The sequence below is a fragment of the Chlorocebus sabaeus genome, chromosome 26, assembly GCF_047675955.1.
Source record: "Chlorocebus sabaeus isolate Y175 chromosome 26, mChlSab1.0.hap1, whole genome shotgun sequence".
Taxonomy (NCBI): domain Eukaryota; kingdom Metazoa; phylum Chordata; class Mammalia; order Primates; family Cercopithecidae; genus Chlorocebus; species Chlorocebus sabaeus.
In genome coordinates this window covers 20,534,313-20,559,730 of record NC_132929.1, presented here as the reverse complement: position 1 = coordinate 20,559,730, position 25,418 = coordinate 20,534,313, and the positions used below count along the sequence as shown (strand labels likewise).

The window sequence follows — 25,418 nt, the reverse complement described above, 5'->3', positions numbered from 1 at the left end:
TGGGAAGCTGAGGTGGGAGATCACTTGAGCCCAGGAGGTGGAGGCTGCAGTGAGCTATGACTATGCCACTGCCCTCCAGCCTTGGCAACGCAGTGAGACCCAGTCTCAAAAAAAAAAAAAAAAAAGTAATTTTGACTTTATATATGGTTTTATATTTGCCACTCAGTAATCTTAAATTTTTATGTAGACAAATTTGTCAGCCACCCTTCATAGCCTATGGATTTGAGGTGATAATTAGAAGGTCCCTCTTTACATTTAGAAAACACACTTTTTTTTCTGAGATGGAGTTTCCCTCTTGTTGCCCAGGCTGGAGTGCAATGGCACGATCTCGGCTCACGGCAACCTCTGCCTCCCAGGTTCAAGCGATTCTCCTGCCTCAGCCTCCCAAGTAGCTGGGATTTCAGGAATGCGCCACCATGCCCAGCTAATGTTGTATTTTTAGTAGAGATGGGGTTTCTCCATGTTGGTCAGGCTAGTCTCGAACTCCAGACCTCAGGTGATCCGCCTGCCTCAGCCTCACAAAGTGCTGGGATTACAGGCGTGAGATGCCATGCTTGGCCAACATTCACATATTTTCTTTTAGTAGTTTTGAGATTTCTTTTTTATTATTATACTTTAAGTTCTGGGATACTTGTGCAGAACATGCAAGTTTGTTACATAGGTATACAGGTGCCATGGTGGTTTGCTGCACCCATCAACCAGTCATCTACATTAGGTATTTCTCCTAATGCTATCCCTCCCCTAGTCCCCCACCCCACAACAGGCCCTAGTGTGTGATGTTCCCCGCCCTGTGTTCATGTGTTCTCATTGTTCAACTCCCACTTATGAGTGAAAACATGCAGTGTTTGGTTTTCTGTTGTGTTAGTTTGCTAAGAATGATGGTGTCCAGCTTCATCCATGTCCCTGCAAAGGACATGAACTCATCTTTTTTAATGGCTGCATAGTATTCCATGATGTATATGTGCCACATTTTCTTTATCCAGGCTATCATTGATGGGCATTTGGGTCGGTTCCAAGTCTTTGCTATTGTGAACAATGCTGCAGTAAACATACCTGTGCATGTGTCTTTATAGTAGAATTATTTATAATCCTTTGGGTATATACTCAGGAATGGGATTGCTGGATCAAATGGTACTTCTGGTTCAAGATCCTTGAGGAATCACCACACTGTCTTCCACAATGGTTGAACTAATTTACATTTCCACCAACAGTGTAAAAGTATTCTTATTTCTCCACATCCTCTCCAGCATCTGTTGTTTCCTGATTTTTTAATGATCGCCATTCTAACTGGCATGAGATGGTATCTCATTGTGGTTTTGATTTCCATTTCTCTAATGACCAGTGATGATGAACTTTTTTTCATGTTTGTTGGCTGCATAAATGTCTTCTTTTGAGAAGTGTCTGTTCATATCCTTCACCCACTTTTTGATGGGGTTGTTTGTTTTTTTCTTGTACATTTGTTTAAGTTCTTTGTAGATTCTGGATATTAGCCCTTTGTCAGATGGATAGATTGCAATATTTTTCTCCCATTCTGTAGGTTGCACGTTCACTCTGATGACCGTTTCTTTTGCTGTGCAGAAGCTCTTTAGTTTAATTAGATCCCATTTGTCAATTTTGGCTTTTGTTGCCATTGCTTTTGTTGTTTTAGTCATGGAGTCTTTGCCCATGCCTATGTCCTGAATGCTATTGCCTAGGTTTTCTTCTAGGGCTTTTAAGTCTTTAATCCATCTTGAGTTATTTTTTTTTATTTTTATTTTTTTTTGAGAGGAGTCTCCCTCTGTCACCCAGGCTGGAGTGCAGTGGCCAGATCTCAGCTCACTGCAAGCTCCACCTCCCGGGTTTACGCCATTCTCCTGCCTCAGCCTCCCGAGTAGCTGAGACTACAGGTGCCCGCCACCTCGCCTGGCTAGTTTTTTTTGTATTTTTTAATAGAGACGGGGTTTCACCGTGTTAGCCAGGATGGTCTCGATCTCCTGACCTCATGATCCACCCGTCTCGGCCTCCCAAAGTGCTGGGATTACAGGCTTGAGCCACCGCACCTGGCCAAGTTAATTTTTGTATATAAAGTATAAGGAAGGGGTCCAGTTTCAGTTTTCTACATATGGATAGCCAGTCTTCCCAACACCATTTATTAAATAGGGAATCCCTTCCCCCACTGCTTATTTTTCTCAGGTTTGTCAAAGATCAGATGGTTGTAGATGTGTGGTGTTATTTCTGAGGCCTCTGTTCAGTGCCATTGGTCTATATATCTGTTTTAGTACCAGTACCATGCTGTTCTGGTTACTGTAGCCTTGTAGTATAGTTTGAAGTCAGGTAGCATGATGCCTCCAGCTCTGTTTTTTTATGCTTAGGATTGAGTTGGCTCTTTTTTGGTTCCATATGAAATTTAAAGTAGTTTTATCTAATTCTGCAAAGACAGTCAGTGGTAGCTTGATGGGGATAGCATTGAATCTGTAAATTACTTTGATCATTTTCATGATACTGATTCTTCCTATCCATGAGCATGGAATGATTTTCCATTTGTTTGTGTCCTCTCTTATTTCCTTGAGCAGTGGTTTTAGCTCTCCTTGAAGAGGTCCTTCATATTCCTTGTAAGTTGGATTCCTAGGTATTTAATTCTCTTTGTAGCATCTGTGACTGGGAGTTCACTCATAATTTGGGTCTCTGTTTGTCTATTATTGGTGTATAGCAATGCTTGTGATTTTTGCACATTGATTTTGTATCCTGAGACTTTGCTGAAATTGCTTATCAGCTTAAGGAGATTTTGGGCTGAGACAATGGGGTTTTCTAAATATACAATCATGTCATCTGCAAACAGAGACAATTTGACTTCCTCTCTTCCTATTTGAATACACTTTATTTCTCTCTCTTGCCTGATTGCCCCGGCCAGAACTTCCAAAACTATGTTGAATAGGAGTGGTGAGAGAAGGCATCCTTGTCTTGTGCTGGTTTTCAAGGGGAATGCTTCCAGTTTTTGCCCATTCAGTATGATATTGGTTGTGGGTTTGTCATAAATAGCTCTTATTATTTTCAGATACGTTCCTCAATACCTAGTTTATTGAGAGTTTTTAGCATGAAGGGGTGTTGAATTTTGTTGAAGGCCTTTTCTGCATCTATTGAGATGATTGTGTGGTTTTAGTCATTGGTTCTCTTTATGTGATGGATTACGTTAACTGATTTGCGTATGTCAAACTAGCCTTGCATCCCAGGGATGAAGCTGAATTGATCGTGGTGGATAAGCTTTTTGATGTGCTGCTGGATTTGGTTTGTCAGTATTTTATTGAAGATTTTCGCATCAATGTTCATCAGGGATATTGGCCTTTGAAATTTTTTTTGTTGTGTCTCTGCCAGGTTTTGGTATCATGATGATGCTGGCCTCATAAAACGAGTTAAGGAGGATTCTCTCTTTTTCTATTGTTTGGAATAGTTGCAGAAGGAATGGTACCAGTTCCTCATTATGCCTCTGGTAGAATTCAGCTGTGAGTCCATCTCGTCCTGGACTTTTTTGATTAGTAGGCTATTCATCACTACTTCAATTTCAGAACTTGTTATTGGTCTATTCAGGGATTCAACTTCTTCCTGGTTTAGTCTTCGGAGGGTGTATGTGTCTAGGAATCTATCCATTTCTTCTAGATTTTCTAGTTTATTTGCACAGAGGTGTTTATAGTATTCTCTGATGGTAGTTTGTATTTTTGTGGGATCAGTGGTAATATCCCCTTTATCATTTTTTATTGTGTCTATTTTATTCTTCTCTCTTTTCTTCTTTATTAGTCTGGCTAGTGGTCTATCTATTTTATTGATCTTTTCAAAAAACCAGATCCTGGATTCACTGATTTTTTGAAGGGTTTTTCTGTCTCTGTCTCCTTCAGTTTTGCTCTGATCTTAGTTATTTCTTGTCTTCTGCTAGCTTTTGAATTTGTTTGCTCTTGTTTCTCTAGTTCTTTTAATTGTGATGTTAGGGTGTTGATTTTAGATCTTTCCTACTTTCTCTTGTAGGCATTTAGTTCTATAAATTTCCCTCTAAACACTGCTTTAAATGTGACCCAGAGATTCTGGTACGTTGTGTCTTTGTTCTCATTGGTTTCAAAGACTTCTTTATTTCTGCCTTAATATCGTTATTTACCCAGTAGTCATTCAGGAGCACGTTGTTCAGTTTCCATGTAGTTGTGCGGTTTTGAGTTTCTTAATCCTGAGTTCTAATTTTATTGCACTGTGGTCTGAGAGACTGTTTGTTTTGATTTCCATTCTTTTGCATTTGCTGAGGAGTGTTTTACTTCCAATTATGTGGTCAATTTTAGAAGTGCAATGTGGTGCTGAGAAGAATGTATATTCTGTTAATTTGGGGTGGAGAGTTCTGTAGATGTCTATTAAGTCCACTTGGTCCAGAGCTGAGTTCAAGTCCTGAATATCCTTGTTAATTTTCTGTCTCGTTGATCTGTCTAATATTGACAGTGGAGTGTTAAAGTCTCCCACTATTATTGTGTGGGAGTCTACGTCTCTTTGTAGGTCTCTAAGAGCTTGCTTTATGAATCTGGGTGCTCCTGTATTGGGTGCATATATATTTAGGATAGTTAGCTCTTCTTGCTGCATTGATTCCTTTACCATTATGTAATGACCTTCTTTGTCTCTTTTGATCTTCATTGGTTTAAAGTCTGATTTATCAGAGACTAGGATTGCAACCTCTGCTTTATTTGCTTTCCATTTCCTTGGTAAATATTCCTCCATCCCTTTATTTTGAACCTATGTGTGTCTTTGCATGCGAGATGGGTCTCCTGAATACAGCACACTGATGGGTCTTGATTCTTTTTTTTTTTTTTTTTGAGACAGAGTGAGGAGTCTCGCTCTGTTGCCCAGGCTGCAGTGCAAAGGCACAATCTTGGCTCACAGCAACCTCTGTCTCCCAGGTTCAAGCAATTCTCCTGCCTCAGCCTGCCAAGTAGCTGGGATTACACGCATGTGCCACCACGCCCAGCTAATTTTTTGTATTTTTAGTAGAGACAGGGTTTCACCATGTTGACCAGGATGGTCTTAATCTCTTGACCTCGTGATCTGCCTGCCTTGGCTTCCCAAAGTGCTAGGATTACAGGCGTAAGCCACCTTGCCTGGTACGGTGTTGACTTTTTATCCAATTTGCTAGTATGTGTCTTTTAATTGGGGCATTTAGCCCGTTTACATTTAAGGTTAATATTGTTATGTGTGAATTTGATCCTGTCATTATGATGCTGCTGGTTATTTTGCCTGTTAATTGATGCAGTTTCTTCATAGTGTTGATGGTCTTTACAAATTGTTTTTGCAGTGGCTGGTATCGGTTGTTTCTTTCCATGTTTAGTGCTTCCTTCAGGAGCTCTTCTAAAGTAGGCCTGGTGGTGACAAAATCTTTCAGCATTTGCTTGTCTGTAAAGGATTTTATTTCTCCTTTGCTTATGAAGCTTACTTTGGCTGGATATGAAATTCTGAGTTGAAAATTCTTTTCTTGAAGAATGTTAAATATTAGTCCCCACTCTCTTCTGGCTTGTAGGGTTTCTGCAGAGAGATCTGCTGTTAGTCTGATGGACTTATTAACCCGACCTTTCTCTCTGGCTGTCCTTAACATTTTTTCCTTCATTTCAACCTTGGTGAATCTGATGATTATATATCTGGGGTTGCTTTTCTCGAGGAGTATCTTTGTGGTGTTCCCTGTATTTCCTGAATTTGAATGTTGGCCTGTCTTGCTAGGTTGGGGAAGTTCTCCTGGATAATATCCTGAAGAGTGTTTTCCGACTTGGTTCCATTCTCCCCATCACTTTCAGGTACAGTAATCAAATATAGATTTGGTCTTTTCACATAATCCCATATTTCTTAGAGGTTTTGTTTGTTCCTTTTCATTCTTTTTTCTCTAATCTTGTCTCCTTGCTTTATTTCATTAAGTTGATCTTCAATCACCGGTATTCTTTCTTCTGCTTGATCAATTCGGCTATTGATACTTGTGTATGCTTCACAAAGTTATTGTGCTGTATTTTTCAGCTCCATCAAGTCATTTATGTTCTTCTTCAAACTGGTTATTCTAGTTATCAATTCCTCCAACCTTTTTTCAAGCTGCTTAGCTTCCTTGCATTGGGTTAGAACATGCTCCTTTAGCTTGGAGCAGTTTGTTATTACCGGCCTTCTGAAGCCTACTTCTGTCAATTCATCAAACTCATTCTCTCCAGTTTTGTTCCCTTGCTGGCAAGGAGTTGTGATCCTTTGGAGGAGAAGAAGTGTTCTGGTTTTTGGAATTTTCAGCCTTTTTGTGCTGATTTTTCCTCGTCTTCATGGATTTATCTACTTTTGGTCTTTGATGTTGGTAACCTTCGGATGGGGTTTCTGTGTGGATGTTCTTTTTGTTGATGTTGATGCTGTTCCTTTCTGTTTGTTAGTTTTCCTTCTAACAGGCCCCTCTGCTGCAGGTCTGCTGGAATTTGTTGGAGGTCCACTCCAGACCCTGTTTTCCTGGGTATCACCAGTGGAGGCTGCAGAAAGGCGAAGATTGCTGCCTGTTCCTTCCCCTGGAAGCTTCATCCCAGCGGGGCACCCACCAGATGCCAGCTGGAGCTCTCCTGTATGAGGTGTCTGTCGACCCCTGCTGGGAGGTGTCTCACAGTCAGGAGGCATAGGGGTCAGGGACCTACTTGAGGAGGCAGTCTTTCCCTTAGCAGAGCTTGAGCACTATGCTGGGAAATCCGCTGCTTTCTTCAGAGTCAGCAGGCAGGAATGTTGAAGTCTACTGAAGCTGTGCCCACAGCCGCCCCTTCCACCAGGTGCTCTGTCCCAGGGAGATGGGAGTTTTATCTATAAGCCCCTGACTGGGGCTGCTGCCTTTCTTTCAGAGATGCCCTGTCCAGAGAGGAAGAATCTAGAGAGGCAGTCTGGCTACAGCAGCTTTGCAGAACTGCGGTGTGCCCCGCCCAGTTTGAACTTCCTGGCAGCTTTGTTTACACTGTGAGGGGAAAACCACTTACTCAAGCCTCAGTAATGGTGGATGCCCCTCCCCCCACCAAGCTCAAGTGTCCCAGGTTGACTTCAGACTGCTGTGCTGGCAGCGAGAATTTCAAGCCAGTGGATCTCAGCTTGCTGGGCTCTGTGGGGGTGGCATCCACTGAGCTAGACCACTCGGCTCCCTGGCTTCAGCCCCCTTCCCAGGGGAGTGAATGGTTCTGTCTCACTGGCATTCCAGGTGCCACTGGGGTATGAAAAAAAAAAAAAAAAACTCCTGCAGCTAGCTCAGTGTCTGCCCAAACAGCCACCCAGTTTTGTGCTTGAAACCCAGGGCTCTAGTGGCGTAGGCACCTGAGGGAATCTCCTGTTCTGTGGGTTGTGAAGAGCATGGGAAAAGTATAGTATCTGGGCTGGAGTGCACCTCCCTCAAGGCACAGTCTCTCACAGTCCCTTGGCTAGGGAAGGAAGTTCCCCAACCCCTTGCACTTCCCAGGTGAGGCAATGCCCCTCCCTGCCTCAGCTCACCTCCTTGGGCTGCGCCCACTGTCTAACCAGTCCCAATGAGATGAGCTGGGTACCTCAGTTGGAAATACAGAAATCACCCACTTTCTGCATTGATCTCTCTTGGAGCTACAGACTGGAGCTATTCCTATTCAGCCATCTTGCCAGTCACCTTTTTGAGATTTTTTTTTTGTATTTAAATCTTTGCTCCATGTAGCATTTACTTTGGCATAAATATGTCTTCAATATAGAAGTTTTACTTTCTTTAGTGAAATCTATGTATCTTTTCTTTTATGATTTCTGGCTTAGATATTCTGGTTTGTTTCTCAGAATGAAATTTCTTGGGAACAACGTGAGGAGTGGCCTGGAGTGGGACGCACCCAGGTGGCTGGCAAGAAATCCCTCTGAAGAAGTCTCTCTCTCAGGGGAAGGTCCATAATTTTTCATTACAGTTCAGCTCAGTCAACATCTACTAAGAACCTACTCTGTTCCAGAGACTGTGTTAAGTGCCAGGGGCACAGAGATGAGGAACATCTCTGCTTACAAGTGGGAGTGACAAATTTAGAAACAGAATGACAACACAGTGTGGTAGGTGCAATGAGCAAAAGGCATAAGGATCAATAAGCACACATAAGGGCGACTATCCCAAGCTGGAAGGGAAAAGCCTATCTGACAAGGCCTCCTGGAGGAGATGAAGCCTGAGCCGAGTTTGTTTTTCCCATTCGAATAACTAGAATACTAGAATAAGACAATTCAGAAATCACCTTCCAATTAAAATAACTCTTACTGTGTAACTTCATTTTGCTTATATGACATAATGCACAGCATATTACCTGCTAAGAAACACACTTTCAATATCATTGAAAAGACAGAACTGGGACAGGAAGCTCCTTAATCAACAACAGAATATACCTCCCAGACCAAGGGCGAGAGGTCTCCAGGGTAGGGGCAACCTGGTGCACAGCGATTATGAGAGAAGACTCAAGTGGAACCCTAATGTCCCCATGCAGCTAAAAGCGGTTTACTGTTTCTGAAACTCAGTCTAGAAGGCAGGGAACTTTAAGATAGGAGACTGGTTGCCTTCTATGACAGTCAGGGTCAGATTGTAAAGGGCCTTATGCTTTATGTAAAGAATGGGACATGAGAAACACTGAGGTGTTGTAAGTTGGGGAGTGTCCAATCTGACAAAAGAACTTGGAAATCATCAGCATGAGATGAGATTGCCCAGGGATATCAGGTTGCAGAGGATTTAACCTTTGTGGATCCTTGATCCCTTTGGGACGTGATAAAAGCTATGGATGCTCTTTCCAGAAAACTGAACATATTGAAAACCACACCAACATATACACAATTTCAGGGGATCCTCAGATTAAGAATTTTTGATATATAGAGGACTGAGAAGTAGCCTGAGGAAGTGGATATTCAAGGGATGGGAAGAAGATAAAGGGAGCAGGAAAAGAACCAAAGAAAGATGACCCAAGAGGTACGGGAAGAGCCAGGACACAAGTGTTGGGAAGCTGTGGGAGCACAAAGATCCAAGGAGGACATGATCAGCAGTGTTGAATGCTGTAGAGACTTCAGCTAAGGTCAGTACTGAAACATGTCTTTTGCACTTACAGTTAAGAAATCACAGCCAAGAGAGGTGGCTCACATCTGTAATCCCAGCACTTTGGGAGGCCAAGGTGAGAGGACAACTTGAGCCCAGGAGTTTGAGACCAATCTGGGCAACAAAGTGAGATGCCATCTCTACAAAAATTTTAAAAATTAGCTGGGTGTGGTTGTGTACGCCGTAGTCCCAGCTACTTGGAAGGTTGAGGCAGGAGGATTGCTTGAGTCCAGAAGTTCAATTTTACAGGGAGTTATAATCACGCCACTGCACTCCAGCCTGGGTGAAAGAGCGAGACTCCATCTCTAAAAATAAAAAGAAAGAAAGAAAAATCATTGGTAATGGTATCGAGAAAAGTCTCTGAAGAGTAACTAGTAATGGTAGCTCCAGATATATATTTTTAACCCGAGAATTACATAGGCGGCATCTAGGTGGAAGTAAGGGTAGGGGACTTGTCTTGACCCTGCATTTGCAGAGCACTAACACGTCAAATAATTGTCAATTGTCCAGAAAAAGTATTGAAGGGGCTTATGGAGATTATGTTTGTTTGTCCCTGTTGCCACCACTATGATGGAGTCAAAAGCCAGAAAGCAACAGTTGAAGGAATGATGTGAGGAAATGGAGAAGTTTGGTTTGTTGGGTAGGAGAGACCTAAAGGGCAGTTAAAATAAGAAACAAAAACAAGACGGGGATTTGTCTCCAAGAAGTGGACACATCCTGACATTTCTATGCTATACTCTAAGAAAAAAAGGGGAAAACAGAGAGGCTCAAGACACAGAGAGAAGTGGCTGAAGGGCCAAACATCCAGGAAGACAGTCTGGACTTGAAGAGGAGGAGGGCCCCCCACCTGGCAGTGCAAGGTGAGGAGGCCTGTGGCTGTGTATAATTTCCTCTAAGTATGAATTGAAGTGGATCAGCCCCAATGGCCTCTATTTTCCCCATAACATAAGAGGTGAGGTTGACTGCTGAGAGAAAAGATGGGAGTTGTGTGGAGGACTGAAGGATAATCCCTATCTTTTAGAATCACTAATGAGAGATGGATGGGAGAGGAAGCTGAACAAGGACAAATTAAAGAACAGCTCAGCAGGCTGGTGATGGAGCAGTGTCAGTCATGCTCCCAACAGGAAGCAGATGGCACATTCAAGTGCTGTAACTGAGGAGCATGTCCAAAAGGGAATATTCATCAAGGTGTGAACAGGAAACTTGTAAAGGACAGTGAAGCACCCTGGAATGAGCAAGAGTGGGGAGCCTTTCCCACCCTCAGACCTCAGGGGCAAGGGGAGGGAGCAGATCCCAGATCCAGAGGGAATGGGTATAATTTAGGAGAGGGCTGCCACATTGGAACTCATACGGCACAGATGCTGACATTATCTGAAGCCAGGCAGCATTCTCTCTCTCCAGGTTCTGGTGACTGTTCCAGCCTCTTGTCCCAGTCCCAGGGGATTCTGCTATTACTTGTGGTTTCACTATACTCTTTCTATACTTTTATAAATATCTCTTTACTAGATTATCCAGTTTTAGTACACCATCTATTTCCTGAAGGAAACCTGACATATATGGTTCTTTTAAAAGACTAATAAAATAGACAAACTCTGGAAAGAAGAACAAAGGAGGAGATGAATAATATTAGGAACAAAAAGGGGGACAAAGGGCCGGACGCGGTGACTCACGCCTGTAATTCTAGCACTCTGGGAGGCCAAGTCAGGTGGATCACTTGAAGCCAGGAGTTGGAGACCTGCCTGCCCAACATGGCAAAAGCCCATCTCTACTAAAAAAAAATTCAAAAATTGGCCAGGCATGGTGGTGTGCACCTGTAATCTCAGCTGCTTTGGAGGCTGAGGCAGGAGAATTGCTTGAACACGGGAGGTGGACGTTGCAGTGAGCTGAGACTGTGCCACTACACTCCAGCCTGGATTGACAGGCAAGACTCTGTCTCAAATAAGTAAATAAAAGGAGGTGAGAGAGACAAAGTATAGTTATAGCATGGATTTTTAAATACTCTTATACTATGAACAACTTTATGCCAACAAATTTGAAAATTTACAAGAAATGGACACATGGACAAATTCCTAGAAGATATATAACTTAAAACTCAAGGAGAATTTGAAAGCCAGACTAGATCTACTGCTCTTAAATAACCTGAAACAATGGATTTAAAAATCTCCCCATAAAAAAGTGTTTTATGCAGCAAATTTAAATATTTCTAATGTCGTTTTTTCTTTAAGAAAAATTGTTTAATAGAGACAGAGTCTTGCTATGTTGCCCAGGCTTGTCTTGAACTCCTGGGCTCAAACGATCCTCCTGCCTCAGCTTCCCAAAGTGCTGGGATTACAGGTATGAGTCACTCTAATGTCTTTTTAAAATCTGATCCAACAATCCTGTGTACCTGTGTGTACTTCTTATTCTAGAAGAAGCTCTAAGAGGCTGTGGGAAGCATCTGCTTTATTCACTGTGTACCCCAAACCTAGCATAGGCTTAGCTTAAACTTAACATAATTAAATGATGGCAGGAAAGTTAGAACATCCAGAGGATCAGTAGACATATGAGACTTCAGATAAGGGCAGGGGACCTTCATAAAAAACAGTAGGTCCCAAGTGAAACTCCGAATAGCCAGGGCAGGGCTGTGATCTTAAAAGACTCAGCCCTAATCCACCTGCTTTGGTACTAGTCAATACCAGAAGTCCCTTTAGAATGAAAATCTTCATGCAACAAGTTTCTCCTTAAGATCTATCTCTACAACAACCTAATGAATTACCTCTAGAACACTGAAATTCACCATTTGGTCCTTTGGTTAATAGTGCCAAAGTACGTTATTAGGAAGTTCCTGAGAGAAACAGCTGAATAACATTACCAAAAAGGCCAGAACCTGGCCGGGTGTGGTGGCTCGTGCCTGTAATCCCAGCACTTTGGAAGGCCAAGGCAGGCGGATTACTTGAGGTCAGGAGTTTGAGACAAGCCTGGCCAACATGGCAAAACACTGTTTCTACTGAAAAAAATATATATATTCAAAAATTAGCTGGGTGTGGTAGTGGCTGCCTATAATCCCAGCTACTCGGGAGGCTGAGGCAGGAGAATCTCTTGAACCTGGGAGATGGAGGCTGCTCAGATCATGCCACTGCACTCTAGCCTGGATGACAGAGTGAGATGCTATCTCACAAAAAAAAAAAAAAAAGGTCAGAACCCAATTCAGATATATGAGAAGTTTTTCAGTAACTTTCAAGCTACTTATATTTGTTCCCCCACCCATACCGTTTATGACTTGCAGTAAAACTTCTGAAACAAATATTTTCCTTTAAAGGCACCGAGAATCATGGTCTTATCACGATGACAAGAGGATCCTAACTTTCATTTTTGATGTAGGGAAATTAACTTAGTTTTTATTTTTATTCAGAAGTTCTACAAAGTCATGTGGGTTTCAGCTGGACACAGGATGTGGGCACGGAACCAAGGGTTAGATGAGGCTTGGGAGAGTGTTGGGTTTTGCCTACCAGGAGCGGCTATGTTTCTGTTTCTGTTGTTGTTGATTTGTTTTTACTCCTGAGCTTCTGGACCAGTTTGCCATTAGAGCAGCCAAGAAGATGTAAGATTGTGTATCTCATGCAAAAGTGTTTTTACCGTGAAGATCTGGCTTCCAAATTCACAGGGGTCTCTCATCAGTCCGAGCTGAGTAGCTGACTTAAGCTCACATGACCTGGTGAAGGGCAAGCATCATCAGGTGGACTTGAGGGCTTCAAGTACGCTGCCCTGAAGCACCAGGAACTTGGTTGCTAGGCATCCTCCCCAGGATCTACCCAGGGCTTTCCTATCCAAGTTTGTTGAAGCAAAACCGAGGGATTAAATGAAATGCAACCTCACAAAGTACCAATGAAGGGTGTGGAAAACAGGGATCCTCTTTTTAAATATCTGCCCCCAAATATCAATCCCAATAAACTATACTAAAAACCATGGATGGCTAAAATGCAATTTATGTCTTTTCTCTGTTCAAGGATTTTTTTAATCATTAAACTATGTTCTCATATTTCCATGAGGCCCCAAAGGTTGGAGGATGCTGGCCCTTTAATGGGTAAGCAGGGGAGGAGCTGGGACTTTTAAAGGCAGGAGCAGCAAACAGGTCCTGGCCCAGGCTGCTATGAATAACTTAAACAGAAAGGGCAGCAACAGTCAGATGGTGGGTGTCGGCAGCAAGGCATCACCACACTCGGATGGTGACTGGTGATGTCCGTTGGGAAGTACTTCCCTTCCTTCTCCTAGCCTGTCCCTCATTTCTGTCCCTTTGTGGGACAGCTCCCTAGAGCTGAGCTGGGAGGGTGGGGGTTTATGGCAGTCTGAGATCCCGGGGTCTCTCTCCTCAAGACCATGGCCAAGAATTCTCTAACCATCTTGCTGGGAGGATTCCATGGCTGTTTTAGGGTGCCACATCATCCTTACTGACGATGGTGCCTCTTGGCCTCTTTCTTGTCTCAGGTTTACCTTCCAGAGGCTGGCAATGCTCTTTCACTGGAGGACACAGCCAAGAAGGAGGTCCACCAGCCTACCAAGATGAAATGCCTTGAAGGTATCAACAAGTGGGCTGTGGTGTTATATAAATGCCCCAGCATGCAGAGCTTGCTGGTCTGTTTCACGTATGGGCTTGGGTGGCCAGAGTCACCGGAAGTCATTCCCAATTCTTCCACTTGCTAATTATATTACAGTGGGTGACTGAGAGGTCACTCTTCTGGGCTTTATTTTTCTCACCAACCTAACACAATTATCCATAACAACCCAGGACAGCCTCATATGACTATTAAATGAACATATGCACGTAAAGTATATGGCACACAGTAGGGTTAAATTGCAGTAAGTCGGGGCAGCTGGAACTTGTTCAAAGAGGCAACAGAAAGGGCGTTGGGTGGGGCAGAGCAGATGGAAAAGGCTGTGCTAGAACTTAAGCAATTGAAGAGGTGATGTGGAAGTGAAGGTGTTTGGTATCTGCCAGGTTCCTTTTGTTTGCTTTTTAAATTGTTATTTAGAGACAGGGTCTCACTGTGTTGCCCAGGCTGATCTCAAACTCCTGGGCCCAAATGATCTTCCCACCTTGGCCTCCCAAGTACCTGGGACTACGGGCACAAGCCACCACACCTGGCTCAGGTTTCATTTGACTTACTAGGGGATGGTTCAGGGGAACTTGGGAGAGGGGAGGTTGAGTTAAATCCACAGGACAGGAGGCATTATGTTCAAAGGTGGTGCTGGAGATGGCTTAAGAACAGAAGTGCTATTGAGTAGTAGCCTCTCTAGACAAGACTCACACCTGAGCCCCCATTTTACCTTCTCCTCTGGCCCACACTTAAACCAAGGGCCAGGTAAGACCTGTGGCCCTTTGGCTCCTGAGGAGGAGCTGGTGTCTGCCTGCCACTTGGAAAAAGAAGAAGAGAATGAAGGGGAGGAAGAGGAAGAGGAGGAGGAGGAGGATCTGGACCCAGACCTGGAGGAGGAAGAGGAGGAAGAGAATGATCTTGGGGATCCAACTGGACTTGGTGCTGTCCATAACACCCAGGTACCATGGCAGGAGGGAATGGGAGAGGGTTGTCCTGAACTGTCTGTGGCTCACAGGCTGTCACTAAACATTCCTCTTCTCTTTTCCACCCTTTTTCAAGGCAAGTTCTGGATTAACACTTCGTTTTTAAGCCTTGAACCTGAACTAGGGACTCTCTCCTTCCCTCTTTCTCCTGTCTTCCACTTCGTTTCTGATGCTGTTCTTGCCTTAAAACCAGTCCTAGCAGAGCTGTGCATCGCCCACAGGCGGTGGCCCTGCTACTAGTGTTAAAGGTGAGTCATCTTTGCCTGATCCTGGGCCTCTGTCTCACTAGTCCGTTCCTGGTATTTGTTCCCTTGGATCCCATAACTAGTGGAGAAGGAGAAGGACTCCCATGTAGATATGAGGTGAATCAGAACTTCCTTCAACCTACTACTAAGATACAGTAGTCCGTGGTTTCACTTTCTGCCATTTCAGTTACCCTTGGTCAACTGTAGTCTGAAAATAGGTGAGTATAGTACAATAAGGTATTTTAAGAGACTACATTCACATAAGTTTTGTTACAGTATATCGTTATAACTGTTCTATTTGTATTGTTCATTTCTTATTGAATCTAATTCATAAATTAAACTGGCCAGGTGCAGTGGCTCATGTCTGTAATCCCAGCACTTTGAGAGGATTGCTTGAGGCCAGGAGTTCCAGACCAGCCTGGGCAACAAAGCAAGACCCTGTCGCTACCAAAAAAAAAAAATTTTTCAAAAATTAGCCAGATATGGTAGTACATGCCTGTAGTCCCAGCTACTTAGGAGTCTGAAGCAGGAGGCAGGCTTGAGCTCAGGAGTTTGAGCCTGCAGTGAGCTATGATAGTGCCACTGTACTCCAGTCTGGGTGTCAGAGCAAGACCCTGACTCTAAAAAAAAAAAATTTTTAAATATGAACTATCATAGGTGTGCATATATAAGAAAAAGCACTACACAGGGTTTAGTACTATCCAGTTTCAGGCATCCCTTGGGGGTCTTGGAACATATCTCTCTTGAATAAGGGAGGACCACTGCAGTAGTCTTATTCCTCCCAGGAGGGCCAGTTGACTTTGAACCTGAGGGAGGGCCAAGTTGCCACTGCCCTGGATGTTGGAATAGCTGGTCTTGCTGCCTCCGTCCACCTCCTCAAAAACACAGGTGAATGTAGAAGACACTACAGAGGCCCATTCAAGCCTGGTTCCTCCCTCCTGTTCCAGAGAGCTCTGCTCAGCTCCCCTGGAGTCAAGGCCCCTGGTGTGCTGGGAATGTCACTTGCCTCCTTGCATTTTCTGTGGCAGGTGAGTCTACTGCAGCCTTCATACTGTGCATAGTGAGGATTCCATCCATTATGTTCAATCTGGCCCCAACCCTGGTCTGGAGTTAAGGCACCCAAAGTGAGGTATGGGTATGGGAGATGGGAGTTGCCCCAGCATAAAGGAGCTTGATAAATGACAGAGGTGGTGTGCCCAACCACGGGCATGGATAGACACCTTCATATGTGGTACTGGGACAACTGGCCATGTGTATGAACAAGGACAAACTACTCCTGCCTTAGGCAATCTTTCAGCAGATGGCCAGCCCTTAGCTGGAAAGAGCACCTGCCCTTCACTTAACTGTGTAATGGGAACATGGCCTGGGGTAGAGGAATTCAAGAATGACGATATCCTGCAGGGAGAACTAGAAAGAATTAGAGTTTTGAGGAGGGCTTCAAGTGAGTCAGAAAAAGACAGATGAGTACTGCCCCAGCGGCTGAAAACAGCCCAAGAGAAGGCTATCATAGAGAGGAGAGTGAGAGGTGTTGACTTTCCAAATAGTAGGAAAAGCACATGACCCCACAGTGTCAGGGAATAAAGAGCTGCTTCCTAGTCAAGCCCTGTTGAAATAAGGGTAGGGCTGGGTGTGGTGGCTCATGCCTGTAATCCCAGCACTTTGGGAGGCTGAGGCAGGTGGATCACAAGGTCAGGAGATCGAGACCATCCTGGCTAACATGGTGAAACACCATCTCTACTAAAAATACAAAAAAAAAAAAAAAAAAAAAAAAAAAAAAAAAAAGCCAGGCTTGGTGGTATATGCCTGTAATCCCAGCTACTCAGGAGGCTGAGGCAGGAGAATGGCGTGAACCCAGGGGGCGGAGCTTGCAGTGAGCAGAGATCATGCCACTGCAGTCCAGCCTGGGCGACAGAGTGAGACTCTGTCTCAAAAAAAAAAAAGGAAAAGGAAAAGAAACAAGGGCAGGAACCACAGTCTGGTGCCCTCAAAGCTGCCTTGAGGGACTCACAAGATGGCACAATGTTGGGTGAAGTTCTTGAGGGGAAAAGGCAGGAAAGGAACTGAGCCCTCACAACAACAGCAGCATTCTTTTGGTGGAGATGGCATTCTCCCAGACCTCTTAATTCCTCTCTCAGACCTTGGACTACCTGTCGCCCATCCCTTTCTGGCCTACATTTCCCAGCACCAGCTCTCCAGCACGGCACTTTGGACCTCGGCTGCCCTCACCAGACCCAACTCTTTTCTGCAGCCTGCTGACCTCGTGGCCCCCTAGGTTCAGGTACTGATTTGAGGTTCTCAGGAGGTGCTGGCTGAGGAGGGGTGGGGACCGTGCCTACCAGTTGCCACAGGAAAACAGAAATCTAGTAAGAGAAGTCTGAGGTATAGTGTAATTCCTTCTCCCTCACAAATGTAGCCCGAGGAAGATTAAAAACTTATTTAAAGCCGGGTGCTGTGGCTCATGCCTATAATCCTAGCACTCTGGAAGGCCGCGGTGGGAGGATCACTTGAGGCCAGGAGTTCAAGACCAGCCTGGACAACATAGTGAAACCCTGTCTCTATTAAAAATATAAAAATGAGCTGGGCATGGTGGTGGGAGCCTGTAATCCCAGCTACTTGGGAGGCTGAGGCAGGAGAATCGCTTGAACCCAGGAGCCAGAGGTTGCAGTGAGCTGAGACTGTGCCACTGCACTCCAGCCTGGATGACAGAGGGAGACTATCTCAAAAAAAATTAAAAATAAAAATTTATTTGCGATCAGCTAGCATGATGGAACTGCCACTAGGATTCAGAACTCCTGATGACCAGGCCAAAAGGTTTTCTACTGTGCCAAGATTTCCTGCAGCCAAACTGCAGGAAAATAGATGTTGAAGGAGCTTGGGAGCCCTATGGGTCTAGGACTATGATGTGCCATGTGGCCGACTTTGGGAAAGTACCTAAAGATAAGGTTCCTTAGATGTTCACCTTAGCTGACCTGTGCTGAATGAATGGAGGGGGCAGAGAACTGAGAGCTTCCTTCCACCCAGCTCAAGTTACTTCTTGTCTTCCCAGTCATCTGACCCAGCTCCACCCTCAGCACCAACGGATCTTGCAGCAGCAGCAGCATAGTCAAACACCAAGGTACAGCCCAGACCAGGAGCAGGGTTGAGGGGAACCCATCTGCATGCTGGGTCTCCCCTTGTGACCAGTCGTCTCCCTCAAAGCTCCCATTTGGTGGTTAAAACTCTCATACTGTTGCCCACCTCTGTGCTTGCTCCATCCTTCCCAGAGATCCCCCATTTCCTGCTCACCACACTCCTTAGGAAGTGGCAGTGGTGGGTAAGTCTAAAGGGTTGTTCTTCCTGGCTTAAAGTCCCCCAGCCAAGAAGCCTTGGTCTCAGCAGCCAGACCCCTATGCTAACCTCATGACCAGAAAAGAGAAGGACTGGGTGATAAAAGTGCAGATGGTGCAACTGCAGAGTATAAACCCCCGCCTGGATGATTACTACTACCAGGTGAGCCCCACAGTACTCAGCCCTGCCTCTGACCTTGGGTCAAACGGGCCTGGACTCCCGGGCCCTCTCTGATCCTCTCTTCTGCTCATAGAGTTCATGTCTGTTCAGGTGGGAGAGAGAATCACTACAGGATGGGGGCCATATTTCTCAAATTGACATCCCAAGCTCATTTCTCTCTCTCCTCCTACGTTTCAGCCAACTGATTATTTCCAGTTCCCCAAACACACTTAGGTTTTGTCTCCACTCTTTGCTAAGAATTTTCCCTGTTCACCCAGGAAATATGGACTTTCCCACCTTTGTATGCTTAGAAATGTCTTGTTATATTCATCTACTTTCACTTTTTAGATCTAAAGCACAGGGATGTTATAAATAGTGGGATTCAGTTTGTTTAACTGAACAAACAACAGCAGATATTTTCACTCATTTTCCCCTGCTTCCTTCTGCCTTGATTTATGGGGCAAGTCTTTGTCCACAAGTTTTTGGGTTGTCTAGGCTATTGTGGGTTTTTTGTTTTGTTTTTGAAACAGAGTCTCCCACTGTCATCCAGGCTGGAGTGCAGTGGCACAGTCTCAGCTCATTGCCACCTCCACCTCCAGGGTTCAGGTGATTCTCCTGCCTCAGCCTCCCAAGTAGCTGGGATTACAGGCATGGACCACCATACGCAGCTAATTTTTGTATTTTTAGTAGAGACGGGTTTCACCATGTTGGCTAGGCTGGTCTTGAACTTCTGACCTCAAGTGATCCGCCCACCTCAGCCTCCCAAAGTGCTGAGATTACAGGTGTGAACAACTGAGCAACTGCGCCCGGCTAGCTGTTTCACTTTCACTTCAACATCTGTGAGCCTCCCATCCAGGGCCCCATCCTTATTCCCTTCTCATTTACATTAGGTATTTTTCCTTTCTTTCCACCAAGCTTCAAAAGCCCTCCATTTTCTGCAAGGGCCACTGAAAGTGAAATAGTTTTGTACTCTCACATTTTTGGCATTGCTTCTAAACAAAAGAGCCTTTTTCAAATCCTTGTTTGGCTTGTCAGTGGATTTTAGTTTAGGATTTCTCAACTTTAAGAAAATGTCAGAGCTGCTGAGTGAATCCACAGAAGTATAAAACTGGCCTAGAGGGCAACCAACAAACACATCTCTATGGCTAGTTCTGTTCTTCAACCTCTGGATGGCCCTCATATCATCAGATAACTGATTTTTAGAAAGCACAGGTGAGGTCACAAGATTAAATGGGGAAGTGGGGAGGACAGGTGGTATGCAGTGTGTGTGTACTAGGGCATGAGGAATGCAGGAAGGTTACAGACGCTGGAACAGGTTTGCTCACTGGCTCTCCACTTTGCTCTCTGCCTATGTAAATTCCAAGATGGGTGATGTGGGGCCCAGGGTGCTTAAGACACTTTAGAATAACTGCAAGGAGGGCCTAAGGTATCAGCATCATTTCTGGAATGATTGTTGTAGGAAAGAGTGTTAAGAGGCTGTGCTTGTCTGGGCACAGTGGCTCGCCTGTAATCCCAGCACTTTGGGAGGCCAAGGCGGGCTGATTGCTTAAGTCCAGGAGTTCAAGACCAGCCTGGGCAACATGGTGAAATCCTATCTCTACAAAAATACAAAAATTAGCCAGGCATGGTAGCACGTGCCTGTGGCCCCAGCTACTGAGGAGGCTGAAGTGGGAGGATCACTTGAGCCAGGGAGGTTGCAGTGAGCCAGAGATTGTGCCACTGCACTCCAGCTGGGTGACAGGGAAACCCTGTGTCAAACAACAAACCTTATAACACACACACAAAAAAAACTTAAGAGGCTGCACTTGAGAAACTTAATTCTAAGGTCAAAAGATGAATATAGAGTTTTGGTTTTTTGTTTCCTATTCCATGCATTCTCAGGAATATTACCAGAAGCTAGAGAAGAAGCAGGTAGACGAAGAGCTACTTGGACGAAGAAACCAGGTTGAGTCCCTCAAGCTGGTAACGCCTTACATTCAGAAGGCAGAGGCTTATGAGTCCGGTAGGGTCAGGGCTGGCCTGCTGACTTGGGCTGGGCATCTGAGTGGACAAAGCGTGGGAAGAGGGAGGGAAATGTGCCTCTTTTCTCATGCAGTAGTCCGAATCGAGGGTTCCCTGGGCCAGGTAGCTGTGTCGACGTGCTTCAGCCCTCGCCGAGCTATTGATGCTGTACCCCATGGAACTCAAGAGCAGGTGGGAGCATTATCTTCCCAGACCTTTTTCTCTCCCCTTTGGAAGGTTTCTAGCCTTTCCAGCTCAATCTCTAGCTAGTCAGGGGCCTGGGCTGGGGCTGTGGCAGTGGCAGTATAGCTGATAGCTGGCGACTCTCTTCTCCTAGGATATAGAAGCTGCAAGCAGTCAGAGGCTTCGGGTGTTATACCGGATTGAGAAGGTGAGATATCAGTTCTTTAGGGACGAGTTCCGAACCTACCTTTGAGAATGAGATAGTACCCAAATTTACTTCTTTTTCCACCCTCAAATTCCCAGATGTTCCTTCAGTTACTAGAAATAGAGGAGGGCTGGAAGTATAGGCCTCCACAGCCCTGCTTTTCTGAGCAGCAAAGCGACCAGGTTGAGAAGCTCTTCCAGACCTTAAAGACCCAGGAGCAGAACAACCTGGAGTGAGTGTGGGAGGGTTCCACCTCAGCCCAGGTAGGGAAAGAGCAGCAAAGACACTGGTCTTGCTTCTGCCTCTGCTTTCTGGCATGTATCCCTCTCCTCGATGCAGAGTTCTGAAAATGTTCCCCTCTCTCCCTTGTAGGGAGGCAGCAGATGGCTTCCTGCAGGTGCTCTCTGTGAGGAAGGGGAAGGCCCTGGTGGCCCGGCTGCTCCCCTTCCTGGCCCAGGATCAGGCTGTTACCATTCTTTTGGCTATCACCCACCATCTGCCCCTCCTGGTCCGGAGGGATGTGGCTGATCAGGTACTGTGGCATTGAGTGGAGAAGAGAATGGTCTCCTGAATAGGTTAGGGGTCATATCTCCCCTCCAGTCCCCACATGCCCCAGAGATGCCAGAGAAGGTGCTGGGCACAGTGAGGGATGCTGGCCTTGCCACCCTCAGGCAAGGAAGTTACAGAACTATTACAGGAACAGTGGATCATCTTTAGGTACAACAAACAAAAAGCAACAGGTGTATGGTCGCACAGGTGTCAGTGTGCTGAGGAGGTCTGAGTAAAAGATTAGGACGCCCTGATAAATGTTGAGCCCCTATCTACTTTTCTTAGAGAAGGCATCCTAGGATGAGTAGGTACTGAAGGTGTCAGTGTTGGGGATGGAGAGTCATAGTGGTGATAAGCCCGGTAAGTAACCTCACCAAGATGTGCCAAAGACAGTCAGCGATGGAAGGGCCTGTGGAGGCAAGGTAAAGGGAGGGGAAGTTGTAGTGGGATTCGGGAGGTGCTTACTGATCTTCTTGCAGGCCCTACAAATGTTATTCAAACCTCTGGGCAAATGTATCAGTCACTTGACCCTCCATGAACTCCTCCAAGGACTTCAGGGATTAATGCTGTTGCCACCTGGCTCCTCAGAGCGGCCAGTCACCGTGGTGCTTCAGAATCAGGTAACATGTCTAGGAGGCTTTTTTCCATAGATGGCTTTCAGGTTGGTATCACTGATAAGGGATAAGTTGGGGGACAGTCTCATCTCTCCACAAATCTTATCCTCTGCAGTGCCTCTCAATTTCTAGTAAGCACAGGATCACCTGGCTAGCTTATTAAACCCAGCTCCGTGGTCCCACTCAGTCATTCAGTGGGTCTGGGGTGGGGCCCATGCGCCGGCTCTGTTTTTCTAATAAGCTCCCTGATTGCTGCTGATGTGAGCCTCCAGAGCAGGTCTCCAAACTCTTGTGTACCTCTTTCAGTAAAAAACATTCTAAACCACACTACCCACGTGTTTATAAACCAAATGTAACACTAGTAATAATAGGTACATAATAAATATTTTTCATTTATTTTTTAGATAGTCTCACTCTGTCACCCAGGCTGCAGTGCAGTGGCACGATCTTGGCTCGCTGCAACCTCTATCTCCCGGGTTCAAGTGATTCTCCTGCCTCAGCCTCCCAAGTAGCTGGGATTACAAGTGTGTGCCACCACACCCAGCTAAGTTTTGTATTTTTAGTAGAGACATGGTTTCACCATGTTGGCCAGGCTGGTCTTGAACGCCTAACTTTAAGTGATCTGTCCGCCTCGGCCTTCCAAAGTGCTGGAATTACGGGCATGAGCCACCGCACCCGGCCAATAGGTATATAATAAATATAAGATAGAAAATTTTAAAGAAAAGACTCTAGATGTGAAAATTTTGATACTGTCTTTTAATATCCCAATGGATTATCTCATGTATGCCACACTGAAGGTCTTTGCTTAAAGAAGTGCCTCTTAAAGTGGAGTCCACAGACTACCTGCCTCAGATTCCTGGAGGCATTCCTAACCTCCTACTCCTAGGAGTCAAGCCTAGAAATATGCATTTAATCAGCTCTCCAAGAGTGTCTTTTGGAAAAGTTCAGAGCAGTGATTCCTATGGAAAGGTTAGAGAGTTCTTTGGCTCACCAGTGTAAAACCTGACAGCCCTTGTGCATATCTTGGGCTCCATCTCTAAATGTTAACCTGTCCTTTAGTTGGGAAGATAAGAGTCAGGAAAGCACCAAATGCTGAGAGTGAACTCATTTTGCGCTGGAATATATGTATGTCCCTTGCAGTTTGGAATATCTTTGCTCTATGCCCTACTGAGTCATGGGGAGCAGCTGGTATCGCTGGATTCTTCCCTAGAGGAACCCAACAGTGACCATACAGCTTGGTAAGATCATAAAGGCCTTGTAAATACTATCTCACTACCCCTGGGATGTGCAGACTAAGCTAGATGAAGTATTTCCTGAGGCATTTCAAGTACTGAGGAGGAGGCTGGATAGAGAAAGAAGTAGCAGTGTTGTAGCTGTTCTGCTTTTTTAAAATAGTGCCCTAGAGTTTTGGTTTCTTCTAGGAGGCAGTATAACATAGTACCTAAGGGGACAAGCTTTAGAGTTTAAAAAGACCTAGGTTTGAATTCTGACTGTATCACTCACTAGCAATATAACTTTAGGGCAAGTTCTTTCACTTCTCACTTCTCTTAGTTTGTTTCTTTATCTACAAACTAGGGGTGATGGTATTAACCCCTCATAGTTCTTAAGATTAAATAGGAAGGGAAATATGTAAAGCACTAAGCATTGCTTGGCATGTAGCAAACATGCAAATGTTACCTCTGAATTGCTACCTGGGGGTGGGGGACAATGGTAGTAGCAATGGAAAGATAATAACCTTGGCCCTGAGTCTGTTTCTTAAGCAAATTTGTTTGCTTATATTTATATTTATGCTCTCTAGGACAGACATGGTGGTTCTGATTGCCTGGGAAATAGCCCAAATGCCTACAGCCTCTCTGGCAGAACCCCTAGCTTTCCCCAGCAACCTACTTCCCCTGTTCTGTCACCACGTGGACAAACAATTGGTTCAGCAGCTGGAGGCCAGGATGGAGTAAGTCATCACAGAAACAAGGTCAAAGTCCCTTGTTCAAGCCCAATCTATGTTCTGTTACTTGCTTCACTACTTCCTTCTTTTAAATTATGAGCATGAAGGAACATGTGCTTTTAGAAGTGGTTCTACACACTGACATTTACTGTGTAATCAGTCTTGACCAAGTCTTCAGCCAACCTTTCATTCTAGGTGCTTTGGTCATTTATAGTGCTAAGCTATTTGAAGGCAAGAATTAGTTTAAGAACCTGGTCATTTATAGTGCTAAGCTATTTGAAGGCAAGAATTAGTTCATTCATTCAAGAAATACTTGAGGGACAACTATTCCAGGATATAGGCATGAATAACATGGTCATCTCTGTCCTCAGAATTGCTGCTAGAGTCAGATACTAGTCAAATAATATAAATGCTTGCAAAGTAGAATTGTGCTTGCAGTTAACACCTGTTCTCTTTATAGGTTTGCCTGGATCTACTGATCTGTTTGTTCTGGAATACATATATGTGGGAAGTTGAATCATCAGACACTAGCTGTATAGACTGTATTTACAGGGATCCAGAGAGTCTGAAGACATTTCTTAAGCCTTTATATATTGGAGAACCCTTCCCCAAACATTTTCATATCCTTTCTTCAAAAATCTAAATGATGTGCCTAAAAATAAGACACGGCATAATAAGGTATAATTAAAGAGATAATAGAATGATGTGTTGGAACTTGCTTGTAAGTTAAAACCCGTAATGAAGGTTATCTTTTGTGTGAGTGCTCCAGGAATGTCCTTTTGCTTTTCTTTAAGATAGGGTGTTACTCTGTCACCCATGTGGGAGTGCAGTGGCACCATCATGGCTCACTGCCTCCAGGCTCAGGTGATCCTCCCACCTCAGTCTTCTGAGTAGCTTGGATTACAAGCATGTGACACCACACCCAGTTAGTATTTTAAAAAAAATTTTTTTTGGCCAGGTGCAGTGGCTCATGACTGTAGTCCCAGCACTCTGGGAGGCGAAGGCGGGCGGATCACCTGAGGGTCGGGAGTTTGAGACCAGCCTGACCAATGTGAAGAAACTGCGTCTCTACTAAAAATACAAAATCAGCCAGGCATGGTGGCACATGCCTGTAATCCCAGCTACTTGGAGGCTGAGGCAGGAGAATCGCTTGAACCTGGGAGGCAGAGGTTGGAGGTTGCAGTGAGCCAAGACTGCGCCACTGTACTCCAGCAAAACTGTCTCTAAAAAAATTTTTAATTTTTTTTGTAGAGACAAGGGTCTCCCTATGTTGGCAAGGGTGGGCTCCAGTGATCCTCCCAACTTGGCCTCCCAAAGTGCTGGGATTTACAGGCATGAGAAGAATGTCCTGATTATAAGGGACAAGGCCTTGTAGCTAACACAAGTGTAACCTTTGAAATTGCTTTAACGTTGCCATTTTTTATAGAGAGAAAACTGCCCCAGCTAAGCTTAGAAGGTTGACTATATCTCCCTTGTGATATAAAATGTTTGGTTTCAGCCGGGCACGGTGGCTCACATCTGTAATCTTAGCACTTTGGGAGGCTGGGATGGGTAATTCACCTGAGGTCAGGAATT

The 25,418-nt window shown here is 44.8% G+C and overlaps 1 protein-coding gene across 1 annotated transcript; it reads left to right on the top strand.

Moving 5' to 3' along the window:
• Positions 1–14,270: 14,270 nt before the first annotated feature.
• Positions 14,271–24,710, top strand: PATL2 (PAT1 homolog 2). The gene is made up of 13 exons (XM_073011938.1): positions 14,271–14,594; positions 15,811–15,891; positions 16,999–17,141; positions 17,910–17,978; positions 18,211–18,352; positions 20,231–20,351; positions 20,445–20,542; positions 20,688–20,741; positions 20,837–20,970; positions 21,111–21,270; positions 21,767–21,907; positions 23,042–23,139; positions 23,700–24,710. The coding sequence occupies exons 1-13, from the start codon at positions 14,271–14,273 to the stop codon at positions 23,851–23,853; spliced, it is 1,719 nt and encodes a 572-aa protein (XP_072868039.1). The 3' UTR covers positions 23,854–24,710.
• Positions 24,711–25,418: the final 708 nt, after the last annotated feature.

Excerpts from the sequence above, each read along its gene's own strand:
- PATL2 (XM_073011938.1), top strand. The coding sequence starts at position 14,271 with ATGTTCAAAGGTGGTGCTGGAGATGGCTTAAGAACAGAAGTGCTATTG. Across the intron at positions 20,543-20,687 it reads CCCATGGAACTCAAGAGCAG|GATATAGAAGCTGCAAGCAG; the intron begins GTGGGAGCATTA and ends CTCTTCTCCTAG. Across the intron at positions 23,140-23,699 it reads AACAGTGACCATACAGCTTG|GACAGACATGGTGGTTCTGA; the intron begins GTAAGATCATAA and ends TATGCTCTCTAG.